This window comes from Phyllostomus hastatus, unplaced genomic scaffold (assembly GCF_019186645.2).
Source record: "Phyllostomus hastatus isolate PE091 unplaced genomic scaffold, TTU_PhHast_1.1 phas_contig_17, whole genome shotgun sequence".
NCBI lineage: Eukaryota > Metazoa > Chordata > Mammalia > Chiroptera > Phyllostomidae > Phyllostomus > Phyllostomus hastatus.
Window position 1 is genome coordinate 213,096 of NW_025333664.1, and position 15,820 is coordinate 228,915.

Below are 15,820 nucleotides of genomic sequence, written 5' to 3' on the forward strand. Positions count from 1 at the left end.
AAATCTGGAGAATGTAAATTAAAGGAGCAAATTGAGGTAGGAGAGGAGGCAAGTGGTTGGAAGGGGTCGGGTTGACCCTTCACCTGGGCCCCAGGGGTCAGAAGGTCCCAGCAGCGGGCAGGGCACCCCCCCGACACACACACACACACACACACACACACACACAGAGGAGACCGATGTGCCCTTACTTCCCTGCCTCTGAGGCCCCTCGGGACGTCTGGGCCCCTGCCGGTGCACAGTCACTGGTCTTTGGAGCCGTGCCCAGCCAGGTGCGCACGGTCGCCCCTCGCCCCCGCAGGCGCCCTTTGCAGACGCGGACCAGCGCGCCGCCGACACACCTCCAAGCTCCCGGAGCGCGCCCGGCACTAAGGGCTCAGCGGCAGGTGCTTCGCCGCGCAGACTCGCCGGGCGCAGGGACCGGCTTGGGCGCGGGGCCGGGTGGGGCGGGGCGGTGGCGCGCGTTCCCCGCTGGCCACAAGGGCCGCCCTGCGCCCGGCGAGGGGCGTGTGCGCGGGCCCCATGTTCACGGAGCTAAGGACCAAGCTGAGCCCCCCGCGAGGCCGCGCCGGGGCTGTGCGCGCCGGCTTCGGGGAGCGCCGAGATGTGGACGGTGAGCGGGGCTGGACTCGGGCGCGGGGATATCGCGGGCTGGGGGCTTGGGGACGGAGGGGGACGGGGGGCGGGACCTGGCGGACTCCGAGTGGCGGCGGCAGCGGCGGCGACGGCGGGCAGAGTGGGGGGCGCGCCCCGACCGAGCCGGGTTCCTGGTGTCTTTGTCCTGCACTGGGGGCAGCGGGTGGTGCGGCCTCAGGCCTTGGGGATGAAGGCACCCTTGGCTTGGGGGAGGTGACCGGCCAGAGCTCCAGTGCCCGGGCTGGCACCACCGTGCGGTCACCTATTTCTTCGCTGGGAAAAAATCCTTCCCCAGCCCTTACGTTGGGGCCGAGAGGGGGTCCGAAGCCAGAGCCCGCCTCGGCCGCCCCCTCCCCATTTTCTACTGGAATTCTGACTTTGGGGCTGGGAGGAGGGAAGGACGGGCGTCTGGACAGAGATCCCACCCCCGGCGCGGGCCGGAAATGGGCGGGACCAGGCTGGCCCCGGACAGGTGCGGCGCCGGCGGAGGAGTCCGTCCAACTGGTTTGCCCAGAGCAGCGCGCTCTCGCCCAGGCCCGGCCCCGCTGAGCGAGCCGAACGACCCAGGCGCCTGCTCCCTGAAAGGTGCCGGCTTAGAATAAGTCTTTTCCCACGGTACTAGAAGCCACCTCAAGGCGGCGGCCACACTCTGGCCCCAGACCTCAAATTGGGAGTCACCCAGGGTCACCTGATAGAGGAGAGTTGGGGGCATGGGGAGGAGATGCTGGACCAAATGACTCTCAGGGGGTGGAAGGCGGAGTAAGATGCCGTTTCCCCCATCACTGAGACCAGGGCACAGGGCTGGCCCTACCCTTGTAGGGAGGCCGAGAGGGTCTCACTTTCCTGGAGTGGGGGGGCCTGGCCTGGGAACCTGATCCTGGTGGCTCAGTCAGGGCCTGGATGCCGTGAAGATGGGGGCAAGACTGGGCCCAGCTTCCAGTCTGTGCCCAGGGCTCTGCTGATCGTGGGCATCACACAGAGCCCCCCGCCACCCAAAACTTGATGAGTGGGATGGAGTTGCTGTGGGTGGAGAGGAGCTTCAGGCGTGGCAGTGGGTCCCGGAGCGCCTGTCCTGAGCTGGACAGGAACCACCCTGGGCCGGGCCCTGTGGGGGGGGGGGGCAGAAATCCCGGGTGTGGGCCGTCCCAAGTTCAGGCTCCTGTCCGTCAGTCACAGCCAGTGAGCGCAGCTGGGTAGGGCGAAGCCTCAGCTCCAGCCACAGCTGCAGAGACTGGGCTCCGGCGATGAGGGCGGGCAGGCACACAGGACCTTGCAGGCAGCTCCCGTGTGTGCACCCCGGTTCGGTGTGGCAAGGGCACCCAGCCCAAGGCAACAGCCAGGGCAGGGCAGACCCAGGAGAACGCCACCCCGACTGTAAGTCTTGGCTCCCTGGTGGGCACATCCGCGCTCTCGTCTAAGCACAGTCCATCCAGGCCCCTGGAACATGGGCGTCAGACTCGGGGGGAAGGTGTCCATTCTTCGTCTTTGAGCTGCAGACAGCGCTTGCTGCTTCCTGCTGCCTGTAGGGGCTCGGGAGCCCCCGGCTGGGAAAGAGGCTCCGTCCTCCGTGGAGGGGAGACGGGCTGAGCAGGGAGAGGAGCCTCTGGCCTCGCCCCCGGCCGCTCTGACCGGGCGCCCCTGCTCCGCAGCCACTGCGCACTTCAGCTTCTGCCGCACCCTCCTGGAGCACACCGTGTCGGCCGAGAGCATCCCCTGCCACCTGCCCAGGACCCCGGGCACCAGCCTCACCTGGCACGACTCCCGAGGCCAGAGGGCAGCTGGCGGCCGGCCGGTCAAGCTCCTGCAGCAGCCCGGCACCGAGGCCGCCCAGGTACCGAGCCGCCGTCCCCAGCGGGGCCCCGCCCTCCCCAGCCCTCACTGCATCTGCCGCCCTCCCCCCGCAGGGCCGGCCGTCCTCGGACCGCTGCGGCCTGTACCACACGAGCCCCTCGCTGGGGGGCCTGACGAGGCCTGTGGTCCTGTGGAGCCAGCAGGACGTCTGCAAGTGGCTCAAGAAGCACTGTCCCCACAACTACCTCGTCTACGTGGAGGCCTTCTCCCAGCACGCCATCACCGGTGCCGTGGGCGGGGGCGGGGTCCCAGGGGAGCCCCTGTCCTCGCTTCCCTCCCTGACTCCCCTTCCGGCCGGGCCTCGGCAGCCCCTGCTCACTTTCTTTCGTCCGGCTTCTCCCCGTCGGTCTCCGTCCCTCCTCGTCTCTCCCTGTCTCTCCTCGTCTCCCCGAATCGATCTGTGTCTCTGTCTCCCCCTCCCATCTCTCCCCCCCTTTCTCTCTGTTTCAGCCTCTGTGCCCGCCCCCCCCCCCCACTTTGCTCTCTCTCTCTGCTTTGGCTGCGGATGCCCGTCCAAGGTTAACCTCGGCTGACCCCTGTTCCCTCACTCCAGGCCGGGCACTGCTGCGGCTGAACGCGGAGAAGCTGCAGCGCATGGGGCTGGCACAGGAGGCCCAGCGGCAGGAGGTGCTGCAGCAGGTGCTGCGCCTGCAGGTGCGCGAGGAGGGGCGGAGCCTGCAGCTGCTCAGCCAAGGTCAGTGAGAGCAGCCGGGAGTGCCTGAGAGGCGGGGAGGGGCCTGGGGAGCTGGGCTGCAAGGCCCCCCCACCGATGGCAAGGCGGGGGGAGGGGGTGGACCTCCGGAGGTGGCTGTGGGACCCCAGCAAGGGCTGTCCTGCACCCGTGGCAGCGTGGACGATGCCAGAGGCCCCGCGTTCTTCCCCACCCGCCCACCCGCAGCTTCCTTCGGACACATGTCCTAGTGCCGCCCGAGGCCGGAGCCCCAGACCCCAGCACTGTGACCGGAGCCCGCGGCAAAGACGGGGCACAGCTCCTTCCGGACCTTCAGGGGCACCCGGGGCTGAGCCTGGCCCAGTGGACGGGTGGGACCGGGCTTGCCTGCTCCAGCCACCGCTGGCCGTGCGCCCCGGCTGTGCCGGGGGTTGGGTGGGTAGAGGCTCCGGGAGTGTGGGCCCGCCTCCAGGACCCGAGCTCCGGCCCACCCCGGGTGCTGCCGGTGGTGTTCGGGGCAGCCACCTGGAGCCAAAGCAGGGTTCGGACGCTCCCCCCACAACTCCCAGAGGGTGTGTATTTATATTTCCTTCACCTCTATCTTCTGGGGGTCCTGTCCTCTCCCAGGGCCAGAGGTCTGTCTGCCCACCCATCCAGTTTCACGCCCTCCCTGTGCCCACTGAGGACTGCCCACAGAGGTGGGGAGAACTGCCCAGCTCCCCTTGCTGGGTGCCCACCCCCCACCCAGGCCCAGCGTCCACCCAGCCAAACGGACCCTGCCCAGCACCTCCCCTCCTTATGTACGGGACCCTCACCACGCCAGCAGCCTTTCACAGGACGGAGGAGGGGCAGGTCCAGGACCGCCCGAGCACACAGGACCTAACGCTGTGCAGCGGGGACCCAGCACTCAGAGCCAGGCCGGGCCAGTCCTCTCAGGCTCATGGAGGCCACCCAGGGGGCACATCAGTGGGCGGGCACTCCCACTGCCCCTTGCCCAGGAAAACCCAGGTTCTCACAAGAGACTGGCCTGAGGGCCATGCCTGCCCCCCGCCCTGGCTGGCTGCTGACCACCTCTCCTGAGGCCCGAAGGCCCGAGGCAGGGGCCGGTGCAGCCCAGCAGGGGGACAGGGAGGGCTGTCCTGCAGTCCCCTCCCTTGGGCTCCCCCGCCTGCCACTGCCTAGGGGGCCCCGAGAATCCCAGGGACCGGTGAGGCCGAGCCCCAGCCCCCTCTCTGTGCCCTGAGCTGGCCCCAGCACGAGAGGTTGGTTGTTTCGGTCCCGAGTGTGGAATTTGGGCATGTGGCCTGGTGCTCCCCGCCCCCAGTGAGCCCCCATGGGAAGCCCCCTTGTCCTGTCTGGCGCCCCAAGTTCCCCCCCTCGTGCCATCACGATGTTGCCCTTTCCAGGGGGCCCCTTCCTCCTCTGCCCCCTTCTCCCACCTCCATCTCGCCCCTGCCCCCGCACCGAGTTCCTGTTTTGTCTTCTTGTTTTGTGTTCACTTTTTATATTCTGATAAAAAAAAAAAGACCAGAAATAAACCTGATTCTCAAGTGCCCCAGGGTGGTGTCCGGCTCCAGTCAGCTGGCTTGTGGGGGAGGGGCCAGGCAGGGAGGAGGGGCCAAGCAGGGAGGGGGGGCCCTGAGTCCGGGAGGCGGGGGTGCCCGGCCCAGCTGCCTCCTGCGGAGGCCACCAGGGGGCAGTGATGCCGCACCCTGGCCGCGTGCCTGTGTAACCCAGGAGTGGGGGGCGGGGGAGGGGGGCAAGAAGCAGAGGCCGGGCTCAGACGGGAGGACGGCACCCACACGGGGTGACAGCTCCTGGGGCTGCCTCCCCGACGCCTGGCAGGCTTCGCCCAGCAGAAACCGGCCCTCTCCCGGTTCTGCAGGCCGCACCTCTGAAGTCCGGCAGGGCCACCCGCCTGCTCACTGCTTCCCGCCCCGGTGGCCGCCCGGGCTCACGGACTCGCCGCTGTGTCCAGGAAGGTGGTGGAGCTGCCTCCTGTCTGCCTCACATCTCCCTCTTGCAGGACATTTGTCACTGGACTTAGGGCCCACCTGGACAGTCCAGGATGATCTCATCTCCAGACCCTTCACCACACCCGAAAAGACCCTCTTCTCAAACAGAGTCTCACTCCCACATTCCAGGGACTTGCTATGGCATCTCTCGGGGTCCCCCATGTCGTCTGCCACCGGGCAGGGCCCTGACCCAGGTGTGTCCCAGCCACAGACACAGACAGTGGCAGAGACCCACTGGCACCGCGTGAGGCTGACTCCCAGGCACGCTGCAGCCGGAACACACCCCTGCCGGACCCAGACAAGCCCTGGGCCCAGCCCCCTGGAGACTAGCGGACGGGTGAGCATATGCTCATCCAGCACAGGACCCAGACACCCTGACGCTGCCGTCCGCAGAAGGGGCCGCCTGACCCACACCTGCCGGCAGCGACCCGGCACAGCCACGGGCGCGCGGACTCCCCCGGGGAAAGCTGACAGCTCTGGGCGTGCTCGGGTCGGAGGGCCTTCCCTCTTCCTCCCAGGGTCACGCGGCCCTCTCTGACCGGCGACGTGCCCCCTCCGGGTGTCCTCCCCCGCACCTCGCCTTGGCTTCTCAGTGGGCACCTCGTGCTGGCCTCGAGAGAGCAGGTTTCAAGGGGCCCCTCAAGAAGAGCGGACCCCAAATGTGTCATCTTTGGTGCCGTGCCCCCAAGCAGTGCCTGCTCCAGGGTGGGGGTGGGGCTGTGCAGTGTGAGGGCCCAGTGGGAAGGGCTTCAGGGAAGGACGGGAACCTCCTCGTAACTCGTTTCCCAACGGGCCCTCCTTCCCTCCTCCGCTCATTCCCATGCTGGGTGGGGATGCTGTCCATCACCCCCAGACCCGATAGCAGCTTCCAGCAGGGGCCAGGGTCAGGGGCACAGAGGAAAGCGGCGGACAGCCTAGGAGTACCGGGTCCCCGAGCAGACAGGCTGGTCCCATGGTTGTCAGTAACCCCAGTGGAGAGCGGTCCTCGCAGGCCAGGAGCTAGCGATCCCCTGAGGGTGGCCACGGGCAGAAGTGGCCCAAGGCTGGCTGGCGGAGAGGCCAAGTCCCGCTTTGCCTGGCCCTTCCCAGGGTCAGGACGCAGAGGCATCCGGTGGCTTCAGTTCGAGCGCGCTGGGCTTGGGGCAGGACCCTGCGCCCTTATGGTGCCTCAGTTTACCCCACTGTCTGAAAATAACGTCTCCCGCCCTCTGGGCCGCACAACCGGCCACTTTGCACTGGAGCCCCGGCAGAGGGACCCGTCGGACCACGCAGCCCCACGAGCCCGTGGACCCGGCGGGCCCCCCCCCCGCCCCCCGACCGGTCCCTCCCGGCGCGGAGCGGCAGCAGGAATACCGCGAGAGTTCGTCCCCCCCCCCCCCCACAGTAAAACTGTCAAAGGTGGGAGGGGCGGGAGCGCGCATGTGCGCAGCGCGGCGCGCAGCCTGCGCCGCCCGGACCCCGCGCCCGCACCCCTGTCTGGCCAGTCCCGGCCCCGGCCCCCGCCCCGCCTCCGGCCCGCTGGGCGCCGCAGGTAAGCGCCCGGCCGCGCCCCCGGCCCAGACCCCGGCGCGGCCCTCACGCTGGCCGCGCCCCCGACCCTGACCCCGCGCGCAGGTCGGGGGGGGGGGCGCCGCGCCGAAGCCCCCGCCTGCCGCCCCCCTACCGCGCCCGGACCCCCCGCGCCGCGCCCGGCGCCCCGCGCGGCGCCGCGCTCCTGCCTCCTCCTTCTCCAGAAAAAGTCGCCATTTTGGTTCACTGCCTTCGCCCCCCCTCCCCTGGCGCCCGCGATCGGCCCTTCCGGGGCCAGGCCGGGGCCTCACCCCTGCCGCAGGTGACAGGTGGGTGGCCAGGCCAGCCGCCAGGCGTGCATCCCCGGCCGGCCTCACCCGCGCGCCCGGACCTCAGCCGGGGGTCAGGGCCCTGCGGCCTTGGCCGCGCCGCGGTCCCGCTGCCTGTGGTCAGCGCGGCGCCCACCTCTCCCCACCTCTCCCCAGCCCCCGCGAGGGTCCCTCCTCTTCGTCCTTGCTGGGTCCTCCCGGAGGCGGGAAGCCCTTCCTCCGCTGCGAGAGTCACAGGCCCCGGATGGAAGCAGGGTCTCTGCCTCCCAGGCCAGCCCTGGCTCCAGGCCCCCCAACTTTGAATTCTCCACTCAAGCTGCAGAAAGACTGGAAAGGGGGGGGGGCTTCCAGCAGGCCCCTGCCCCTCAGGCCACCTGGGGTCACCGTGGGGCCGGGGTGACTGATCTGGGCATTGTCTCCTTCGGAAGTTGCAGCACGAGGACTTGCAGAGAAGTTTGCTTAGACCCTCAGGCCCAGGATCGGGGCACCCCCTTGGCAACAGGCAGTGACTGTCCTGACCTCTGACCTCAGCCTGCCTGTCAGCTTCTGCTCCCTGGTAGGCACAGCAGCCCTCGCCTGTTCTCTCCGAGTCGGCCGGAAACCACTGGGGAGGGGTCACCTGCCCACACCACCCCCGCGCCCCCCCCCGGGGGGCAGGCCAGAGCTCCGAGTCCCGCCAGTTTTGTGCCCAGGGATCCCCGCTCAGGGGGCTGGGTGTTCCCCGTGGTGGGTGGCCGGCGGCCTCTGGTGTGGTGCCGGTGGCCCTGTAGGTGGGGGAGAGAGGCTGCGGAGGGCGGAGGTGAGGAGGTCAGCCAGGTGGAGGGTGGCCGAGGGACCCTGGCGGAACAAACAGAGCCGGAGCAGGTGGGGTAGCTCTGCAGACGTGGGGACCAGAGCAGGTGCCACGGCGCCCTCTGCCCTTTGCCCGCCCCCTGCCCCGGCAGGGGGGCCCGTGCAGCTGGGGCGTGGACTCGGGGCTTCGGTGGTCATGCTGGCCGTCTTCCCTCTCGGTCCGGGGGGGAGGGTCCAGGGTAACCCCTGAGCAGGGGGCCCTGCCTTGGGTCTGGCTGGGGCTGAGAAGTAAGGTGTGCCCAGGGGCCGGGCCGGGCCGGCCCGTGCACCCACAGCCCCTGTCATCGCTGGCCCCCGGGAGGGGCGTGGCTGGCCTGCTGCCCGGGCACTCGGCCTCCGCAGGGCTGTGTGGCCCGGCGCCGGGGGCGAGGGGCTCGGCCCTCCGCACACTTGGGGGCTGCGTCTGGTACCGAAGGAGCCCATTGGACTGGCGAGGGTCCTGGGACAGGGTCCGACTCGCCCCAGCTGACGGTGTCTCCTGGGGAGACGCCAGCGCGCCCCTGGGCCCGAGGTGCCCTGTCGCCTGCTGGCCCTGTGGCCACGAGCACACAGGCAGGCTCCCCTTCCCGGAGCCAGAGGGCAGGCCGTCGGGGGTGGGGGGGGTGCAAGCACGGCCTCTCGGGTGGGCCTCACGGGGCGCGCACTTGCCTTGCAGCCATGGCTGACCCCTTCTGCGTGGGAGGCGGCCGCCGGCTCCCGGGGTCCAGCAAGAGTGGGCCTGCCAAGGATGGCAGCCGGAGCGAGGTCCGGCTCCCCGTGCGGCATGACCCGCCGAAGCTGGGTAAGAGGGTCAGGCCGAGGGCACCTCCAAGCCGCCACAGACATCCAGTGCTGGGTGCAGGCCACCTCCGGGACGTCTGGCTCCTGGGTGCCACCCTGAGAGCTTCCCCAGGGTGGGGGTAGCCAGGGACCCTGGATCCTCGTCCCGGGCTGACAACCGTCCACCCCCTGCCTCAGCCACGGGGGGCACGAGGCTCCCGGCAGCCTCCCAGGCGGCCGGCGAGGCTGCCGGACGCACCGCCGAGTCCCGTGCGCACTGTGTGCCGCAGGGTTGCCGGTGGCCCGCGGGGGGCAGGCGGTGCCCGGCCAGGCCCCTCTCTGCTTCGACCCGGGAAGTCCAGCTGGTGACAGGACAGAAGGGAAGAAAAAGGGGCGCCCGAAAGCTGAGAACCAGGCCCTCCGAGACATTCCCGTGAGCTCCCTGAGGGCTGGGGGGGAGGGGCTCAAGGTGGGACCCGCCGGCGGAGGCCACTGCCCCGCCTTCCCCTGCCGTCCACACGGCCGGCACCAAGCCCACGTCGGGGCCAACGTGGGCCCCAGGGGTCCGCGGTGTGGCCTGGGGCCCGGTGGACCACGTCCGTGGGGACCTCAGGGCAGGTCCAGGTCACTGCCCAGGGTGGCCAGGATCTCGCTGCAGGCCCCAGTGGAAGGGCTGGGCGGGGCGTGGAGCAGGGGCCTGGTCAGCAGCCCCACCTCCCCCGCCAGCTCTCCCTGATGAACCAGTGGAAGGACGAGTTCAAAGCGCACTCCCGGGTGCAGTGCCCCAACTCGGGGTGCTGGCTGGAGTTCCCCAGCATCTACGGACTCAAGTACCACTACCAGCGGTGCCAAGGGGTAAGGGGCTGCGGGTCAGGGGGAGGGGGCCCGCCCAGCCCGGGCTGCATCTGTGTGGGGCCCACACCGGCCCTTTCCCCCCAGGGCGCCATCTCAGAAAGGCTGACCTTCCCCTGCCCCTTCTGTGAGGCCGCCTTCACCTCTAAGACGCAGCTGGAGAAGCACCAGATCTGGAACCACATGGACCGGCCTCTGCCAGCACCCAAGCCTGGGCCAGTCAGCCGGCCGGTCACCATCAGCCGGCCCGTGGGGGTCAGCAAGCCCATCGGAGTGAGCAAGCCCGTCACTATCGGCAAACCCGTGGGGGTCAGCAAGCCCATCGGTATCAGCAAGCCCGTGACGGTCAGCAGGCCCGTGCCGGTCACCAAGTCGGTGACGGTCAGCAGGCCTGTGCCGATTACCAAGGCTATGCCAGTCACTAGACCTGTGCCCGTCACCAAGCCCATACCAATCACCAAGCCCGTGCCGGTCACCAAGTCCGTGCCGGTCACCAAGCCCGTGCCGGTCACCAAACCTGTGACGGTCACCAGGCCTGTGACGGTCACCAGGCCAGTGACTACAAACAAACCAGTGCCGATGACGAAGCTCGTGACGGTCACCAAACCTGTGCCGGTCAGCAGGCCCATTGTGGTCAGTAAGCTGGTGACGGTCAGCAGGCCCATCGCCATCAGCAGGCACACGCCGTCCTGCAAAATGGTGCTGCTGACCAAGTCTGAGAACAAAACTCCTCGGGCCGCAGGGAGGGCCAGCGGGAAGAAAAGGTAGGGGTGCCGACCCTGGCGGGCTGGGGCACCGGCCGGCACGGCCAGGGTGGACGGCCCGGGCTGCGCCCCCCGGCCCCTCACCTCCCGCTTCCCGCAGGGCTGCGGACGGCCTGGACAGCTGCCCGCTCCCGCCCAAGCAGGCGAGGCCTGAGAACGGGGAGTGTGGCCCGTCCACCGCCGCCCAGGGCTCGGCCTGCCTGCCCGGCGTGGACCTCAGCAGCGGCCCCCTTCCCCTGGGCAGCAGGCCCCTGGGGGGCAAGGAGGCGCCGAGGGCCCCGGGCCCCGTGTCCCCGCCTGAGGAGGGGGCTGGACGCACGAAGCACAGTAAGACGAGGGGGGGACAGCAGGGCAGGGCGGCGGCCGACCTCCCCACGGTCATTTGACCAGAGTCTCGGCCCGTCTCCTCTCCCCCGAGTCAGGAAGGAAACAGAAGACACCCAAGAAGTTTACGGGGGAGCAGCCGTCCATCTCAGGGACGTTCGGACTCAAAGGTGGGGCCCGGGCAGTGGCACCCGCGGGACCGGGCTCGTGCCTGGGTGCGCCTGCGCTCGCGCCCACCCCTGCCCACCTCGCCCACCCCTGCCCACCTCGCGTGTGCACACAGGCCTGGCCAAGGCAGAGGACAAAGCCCGAGGCTACCGGGCCAAGAAGCAGGAGGGGCCGAGTGCGGAGGACATCCGGAAGAAGGTGCCGCCCCCCGCCAGCAGCGTCAGCAAGGAGGCGCCGGCCCCCGTGGCCCATCCGGCCCCAGGTAGGGGCTACTGTGGGGGCGGGGGGGGGGGCGGCGCAGCGCAGGCCAGCCTGGACGATGAGGTAGACCCTGGGCCCTGCCTGGCGCCCAGGGCGGCCTGGAGCCCCCCACAGCCCCTGAGGCCCGGCCCCGCCCACAGGCGGCCCCGAGGAGCAGTGGCAGCGGGCTCTCCACGAACGGGGGGAGGCGGTCTGCCCCACCTGCAGCGTGGTCACCCGGAAGACCCTGGTGGGCCTCAAGAAGCACATGGAGGTGTGCCAGAAGGTAAGGCCGCCCCCGGGGCTCCAGGGGGAGGTGCCCTGGGGCGGCTCCTCACGGGTCACCTGTCTGCAGCTGCAGGACGCCCTCAAGTGCCAGCACTGCCGGAAGCAGTTCAAGTCCAAGGCTGGCCTCAACTACCACACCATGGCCGAACACAGTGCCAAGGTACGCCTGGGCCCAGCCGCCGCCCCCCGCCCCCGGACCTCGACCCCAGGCCCCCCACCCCACCTTGCCCCGCCCGGCCCTCGGCACGCCGCACCTGCCCCCGGCCACCCGCGGCCACCCGCGGCCACCCGTGGGCCGGGCCTGGTGGGGGTGGGAGCGCTGAGGCGGAGCCTGCACCCCAGCCCTCTGACACCGAGGCCTCGGAGGGGAGCGAGCAGGAGGAGCGGGAGCGGCTGCGCAAGGTGCTGAAGCAGATGGGGCGGCTGCGCTGCCCCCAGGAGGTCAGTGGGGCCCTTCAGGCGTGGGGGCGCGTGGGGCAGCGCACAGCCGCCGGCCGCCCTCTCAACGCCCTCGGCCCCCAGGGCTGTGGGGCCGCCTTCTCCAGCCTCATGGGCTACCAGTACCACCAGCGGCGCTGCGGGAGGCCGCCCAGCGAGGTGGACAGCCCGTCCTTCCCCTGCACCCACTGCGGCAAGACCTACCGCTCCAAGGCCGGCCACGACTACCACATGCGGTCGGAGCACACGGCCCCGGTGAGCGGCCCGGCCCACCCGTCCGCCCCGTGTGCGCCTGCGCCCACCGGCCCGGGACTCCTGCCGCTCACCTTGGCCCCTGCGCCCCGCAGCCCCTCGAGGAGCCCGAGGACAAGCCCCCCGAGGCCGAGGACCTGCTGGGTGTGGAGCGGACCCCCAGCGGCCGCGTCCGCCGCACCTCAGCACAGGTGGCAGTGTTCCACCTGCAGGAGATCGCGGAGGACGAGCTGGCCCGGGACTGGACCAAACGGCGGATGAAAGATGACCTGGTGCCCGAGACGGCGCGGGTGAGGCCTGGTCCCAGCCTCCCCGTGGGGACCCCTGTGAGGGCCCTGACCCCCCGCCCGGGGCCCTCCACCGCCGACCTCCCGAGGGCCGGGTCTCCCAGTGGAGGGCGCAGCTGCGGGCTTCCACAGGGCAGTGGGGGCGGTTCCGGCCCGGCCCCGGGCTCACCCCGTCACCCGCCTGCCTCCATAGCTCAACTACACGCGGCCCGGCCTCCCCACGCTCAGCCCCCAGCTGCTGGAGGCGTGGAAGAACGAAGTCAAAGAGAAGGGCCACGTCAACTGCCCCAATGACGTGAGCTGGGGCAGGTGCCGGGCGGGCGTGGGGACACTGGGACTGAGGGACAGAGGACCCAGATGTGGCCCTGGGTGGGAGCCCAGTGGCCAGCCTGCCTGTGGTCCCGGGGCCCTGCTGGCAGAAGGCCTGGGCCTCAACCCCAGAGGCCCCGCCTGCCCGCGCCCCAGGGCTCCTGGCTGGGGTGGGGGCCCCTTCCCATGGCTGTCTCCCGCCCCAGTGCTGTGAAGCCATCTACTCCAGCGTGTCCGGCCTCAAGGCCCACCTGGCCAGCTGCAGCAAGGTGAGCTCCCAGGCCCTGCACCTCCGCCGTGGCAGGCGCTGTCCCCCAGCCCCAGCCACGGGCCAGTCAGTCCCAAGTCCCGCCCTCCCTGGGGGCTCCTCCTCCCCGGGGCGCAGTGAGCACCCTGACCTGGCCAGCTGCACTGTGGCCACCGCACCCTGTGGCCGGGGGTGGGGGTGGGGGTCCGCTCCGACACCTGGGGCCGGGCTGCCCGTGTCCCGCAGGGAGACCACCTGGTGGGGAAGTACTGCTGCCTGCTGTGCCCGAAGGAGTTCGGCTCCGAGAGCGGCGTCAAGTACCACATCCTCAAGGCGCACGCGGAGGTGGGTAGGTGGGTGGCCGGGGCCTGCGTGCGGCCCGTGGCGGGGCCCCCGGAGGGTGCCGGGGCAGGGTGGGGCGGGGCAGGGGGCGCTGTTGGAGTGGGTGGCCAGCAGGGAGAGACCTGGCAGCTGCTCCTCAAGGCGGTGCCCGGCGTCCCTGGGAGCACCCAGCCGCTCGGGGCCACTGCCCCGTCCCCCGCTCCCATCGCTGCTCCCCTCTCCCCAGAACTGGTTCCGGACCTCGGCGGACCCGCCCCCCAGACACAGGAGCCAGGACGCCCTGGCGCCCAAGAAGGAGGAGAAGAGCGTGGCTGGCGGGAAGAAGCGGGGCCGCAAGCCCAAGGAGCGGCCCCCCGAGGAGCCTGCGCCCAAGACGCCCCCCCGCCAGGATGACTGGCCCCCTGGGGGCAGAGACAAGGGGGCCCGGGGCCCCGCTGGCCGGAAGGTGGGAGCTGGCAAGGCGCCCGAGAAGTGAGCGCGGTGGCTGGCAGGCGGGTGGGTCCCGGTCCCCACACTGGCCAAGGCCTCCTTTGTCCAGGGTGGGGAGCAAGGGCCCTAGGACGTCCCACCCTCCGGTCCCGCACCCCCACCCCGTCTCCTCCTCCGTCCAGTGGGGCAGCCGGCCCCACTGCTCTCCCTGAGGGCGGCCCCTCCCCTGTGCAGGCTGCTACCGGGCACCCTGGGCCTGTGGCGGCCACGGAAGTGCAATAGCCAGGAGGGACGGGCGTGGGCCTGGGGCCCCGGGGCCGCAGCAGCCAGGCGCCGTCCGGCCTGGCCACATGAGCCGCGTGCCCTGTCTGTTTCCTCAAGCCCAAGGCTCGGGGGTCCCTGGTTCTGGGCTGATGAGGGTGCCCGAGCAGCCTTGCCTCTCTCCCCGACACTGGAACCCCAGCACCCCCAGCTACCTCCCAGGACAGACCCGGAGTCTGACCGCTGCCATGCTGACCTGCCAGTCCGTGCCCCTCGCTCCTCCCCACCTCTGGCTCCTCCGCTTCTGTTCTCTACCTCTCCAGGCCCGCCCCCGCCCCCGCCCCCGCCGGTCGACTGCTGCTGTGCTCGAGCCCTTGCCCCACTGGCCTGTGTCCATCCTGGGGGGGCAGTGGCCCCCCTTGTGGGCTCTCTGCCATCCCCGTGGTGCCCCCTGCTTGGGGCAAGGGAGGACCCCTGGTTTGCCCACGGGCAGGGCGGCAGCAGCTGGGGCCACGTGGAGCACGCTGCAGCTGGGCCGACAGCACTGATCTGGCTGGGGCAGCCTGATAGGTTAGAGACTGGCCGGTCTAGGCCCTGGGGCTGGCCTGGGGCCGTGGGCCTGTAGGGCAGGGGGCTGGGCCCAGCTCTGAGGAGTGGCCACTGCAGGAAGCAGCCTTCTGTCTGCCCGGGGCCAGGCTCCTTTGGGAGCCCCCACCCCCCTTGTACCTGCCCCTTCGTTTCTGGTTCTGGTTGTGTGGTCTTTTCACAGGAGAGCTGCAGGCCTGGGAGGGGGCTTGGCCAAGGTCAGCGGGCTGATGGGAGAAGGTCAGCGGGGCTGTCTTGGCTTCCCCCGGGGCCCCGAGGACGGCCAGGCGGCAGGTTGGGCGGGGTTCAGGCTGGAGCCCAGGGTGCCTGGAGGAGTGGACCAGCAGCTCCGGCCTCCTCCCCGGGCCCTGCCTCCCGGCTGTGGCCTTGCCTGGGGCTGAGGACGCTCAGAGCCGCGGGGGTTGGTTGGAGGTTGTTTTCCACGGGGGGGTGGGGGGCTGAGGGCGCGGCCTTGCCGATCCTGGACGATGTGAATTTTGATATTTGCCCGTGTGCGTGTGTCCTGGGTGTGTCGTGGGTGCCAGTCTTGTTCCTGTGACAAGTAACAACCTTTTTTATTCTGTTTTTTATACAAAAACTTACAACAATCTGACATTTTGGTGCTAAGGGTTTCCTGGTGCCGATGCTGGGTCTGGGGACTGGGCCAGGGCCCCTGGGGTCCCTCCCCTGCTCAGGGAGGCAGTGCCCGCTGGGCACCCCCCGCGCCCCAGCTGGCCATCCTCGCCCAGCCCTGGAGAGGGGGGCACCAGGCTGGGCTCCGCTCTCCTGGCCCTGCGGTAGGGGGACGGGCTCTGGGGGCTGGGGGGCCGGGGGGCTGCGCTGCTCGTCTCGGGCTTTGTCCGGAGGCTCTGACCCTGGGCAGCTGGGGCCTGGTGTGCAAGGGGGGTGCAGACAGCCGTGCTGCACCCCACTCCCAGCCGTGGGCACACGGGTGGGACCTGGAGTCAGAGTCCAGGCGGGACAGCACGGGCTGGGCTGGGGGCGGGAGGGCTTTCTTCCCTGGGCTCTGGGAATCGCTGCGGTGCACGGCCAGTAGAGGTGGGGTCGGGCGGCCTCCTCAGGGGTGGCCTCGGGAGTGGGGGAGAAGCAGGTGTGGACAGGAGCCCCAGGTATGCTGTCTCGGTCTTTGTCACCGATGGCTGGGGGAGGTCGGACCTCAACACCTCTGCTGGGGGGACAGCCGCCCGCCCCGGCCTCTCAGGTACTTGGCCCTTGGGGAGTCGGGGGCTAGACTTCACTGGGAGGTACTTCCAGGTCACCCTCCAAAGTCCACAGATGGTCCCTGGCGTGGGAGGAGGCGGGGTCCTGGATAACTTGATGTTTAGCACTTTAACCCCTTCTTTGTCTTTAAAGTGGGTGTGGGGCTGCTGCCAAATCGGACTGTTGGGTTGGACC

General features: G+C 70.3%; 2 protein-coding genes across 5 annotated transcripts; both read left to right on the plus strand.

Moving 5' to 3' along the window:
* Window positions 1–193: 193 nt before the first annotated feature.
* On the plus strand, window positions 194–4,707 carry SAMD10 (sterile alpha motif domain containing 10). Its single transcript, XM_045832858.1, has 5 exons — window positions 194–610; window positions 2,283–2,464; window positions 2,538–2,709; window positions 3,038–3,178; window positions 3,383–4,707. Exons 1-5 carry the CDS (start codon window positions 520–522, stop codon window positions 3,403–3,405), a joined length of 609 nt encoding a protein of 202 aa, XP_045688814.1. The 5' UTR covers window positions 194–519; the 3' UTR covers window positions 3,406–4,707.
* A 1,878-nt stretch (window positions 4,708–6,585) lies between these two features.
* Window positions 6,586–13,744, plus strand: ZNF512B (zinc finger protein 512B). Of its 4 annotated transcripts, none has more exons than XM_045833308.1 (18): window positions 6,586–6,700; window positions 7,436–7,563; window positions 8,515–8,640; window positions 8,909–9,051; window positions 9,345–9,473; window positions 9,558–10,234; window positions 10,335–10,561; window positions 10,657–10,728; window positions 10,842–10,988; window positions 11,128–11,252; window positions 11,322–11,414; window positions 11,597–11,695; window positions 11,777–11,947; window positions 12,040–12,234; window positions 12,425–12,526; window positions 12,747–12,809; window positions 13,034–13,132; window positions 13,356–13,744. In XM_045833308.1, exons 3-18 carry the CDS (start codon window positions 8,517–8,519, stop codon window positions 13,602–13,604), a joined length of 2,715 nt encoding a protein of 904 aa, XP_045689264.1. In that variant the 5' UTR covers window positions 6,586–6,700; window positions 7,436–7,563; window positions 8,515–8,516; the 3' UTR covers window positions 13,605–13,744. The 4 variants fall into 4 exon arrangements, with proteins under 4 accessions (XP_045689264.1, XP_045689265.1, XP_045689266.1 ...); XM_045833309.1 differs by having other exon boundaries at window positions 11,612–11,695; XM_045833310.1 differs by having other exon boundaries at window positions 9,603–10,234.
* The last annotated feature ends 2,076 nt before the right edge of the window (window positions 13,745–15,820 follow it).

What these genes read in the sequence shown, in the direction of transcription:
- ZNF512B (XM_045833308.1), top strand. Translation starts at nt 8,517, where the DNA reads ATGGCTGACCCCTTCTGCGTGGGAGGCGGCCGCCGGCTCCCGGGGTCC. An exon ending in AGGGACGTTCGGACTCAAAG is followed by an intron (nt 10,729 to 10,841) that starts GTGGGGCCCGGG and finishes GTGTGCACACAG; the next exon opens with GCCTGGCCAAGGCAGAGGAC. An exon ending in CGTGGCCCATCCGGCCCCAG is followed by an intron (nt 10,989 to 11,127) that starts GTAGGGGCTACT and finishes CCCCGCCCACAG; the next exon opens with GCGGCCCCGAGGAGCAGTGG.
- SAMD10 (XM_045832858.1), top strand. Translation starts at nt 520, where the DNA reads ATGTTCACGGAGCTAAGGACCAAGCTGAGCCCCCCGCGAGGCCGCGCC. An exon ending in CTCCCAGCACGCCATCACCG is followed by an intron (nt 2,710 to 3,037) that starts GTGCCGTGGGCG and finishes CCCTCACTCCAG; the next exon opens with GCCGGGCACTGCTGCGGCTG. An exon ending in CCTGCAGCTGCTCAGCCAAG is followed by an intron (nt 3,179 to 3,382) that starts GTCAGTGAGAGC and finishes GCCCACCCGCAG; the next exon opens with CTTCCTTCGGACACATGTCC.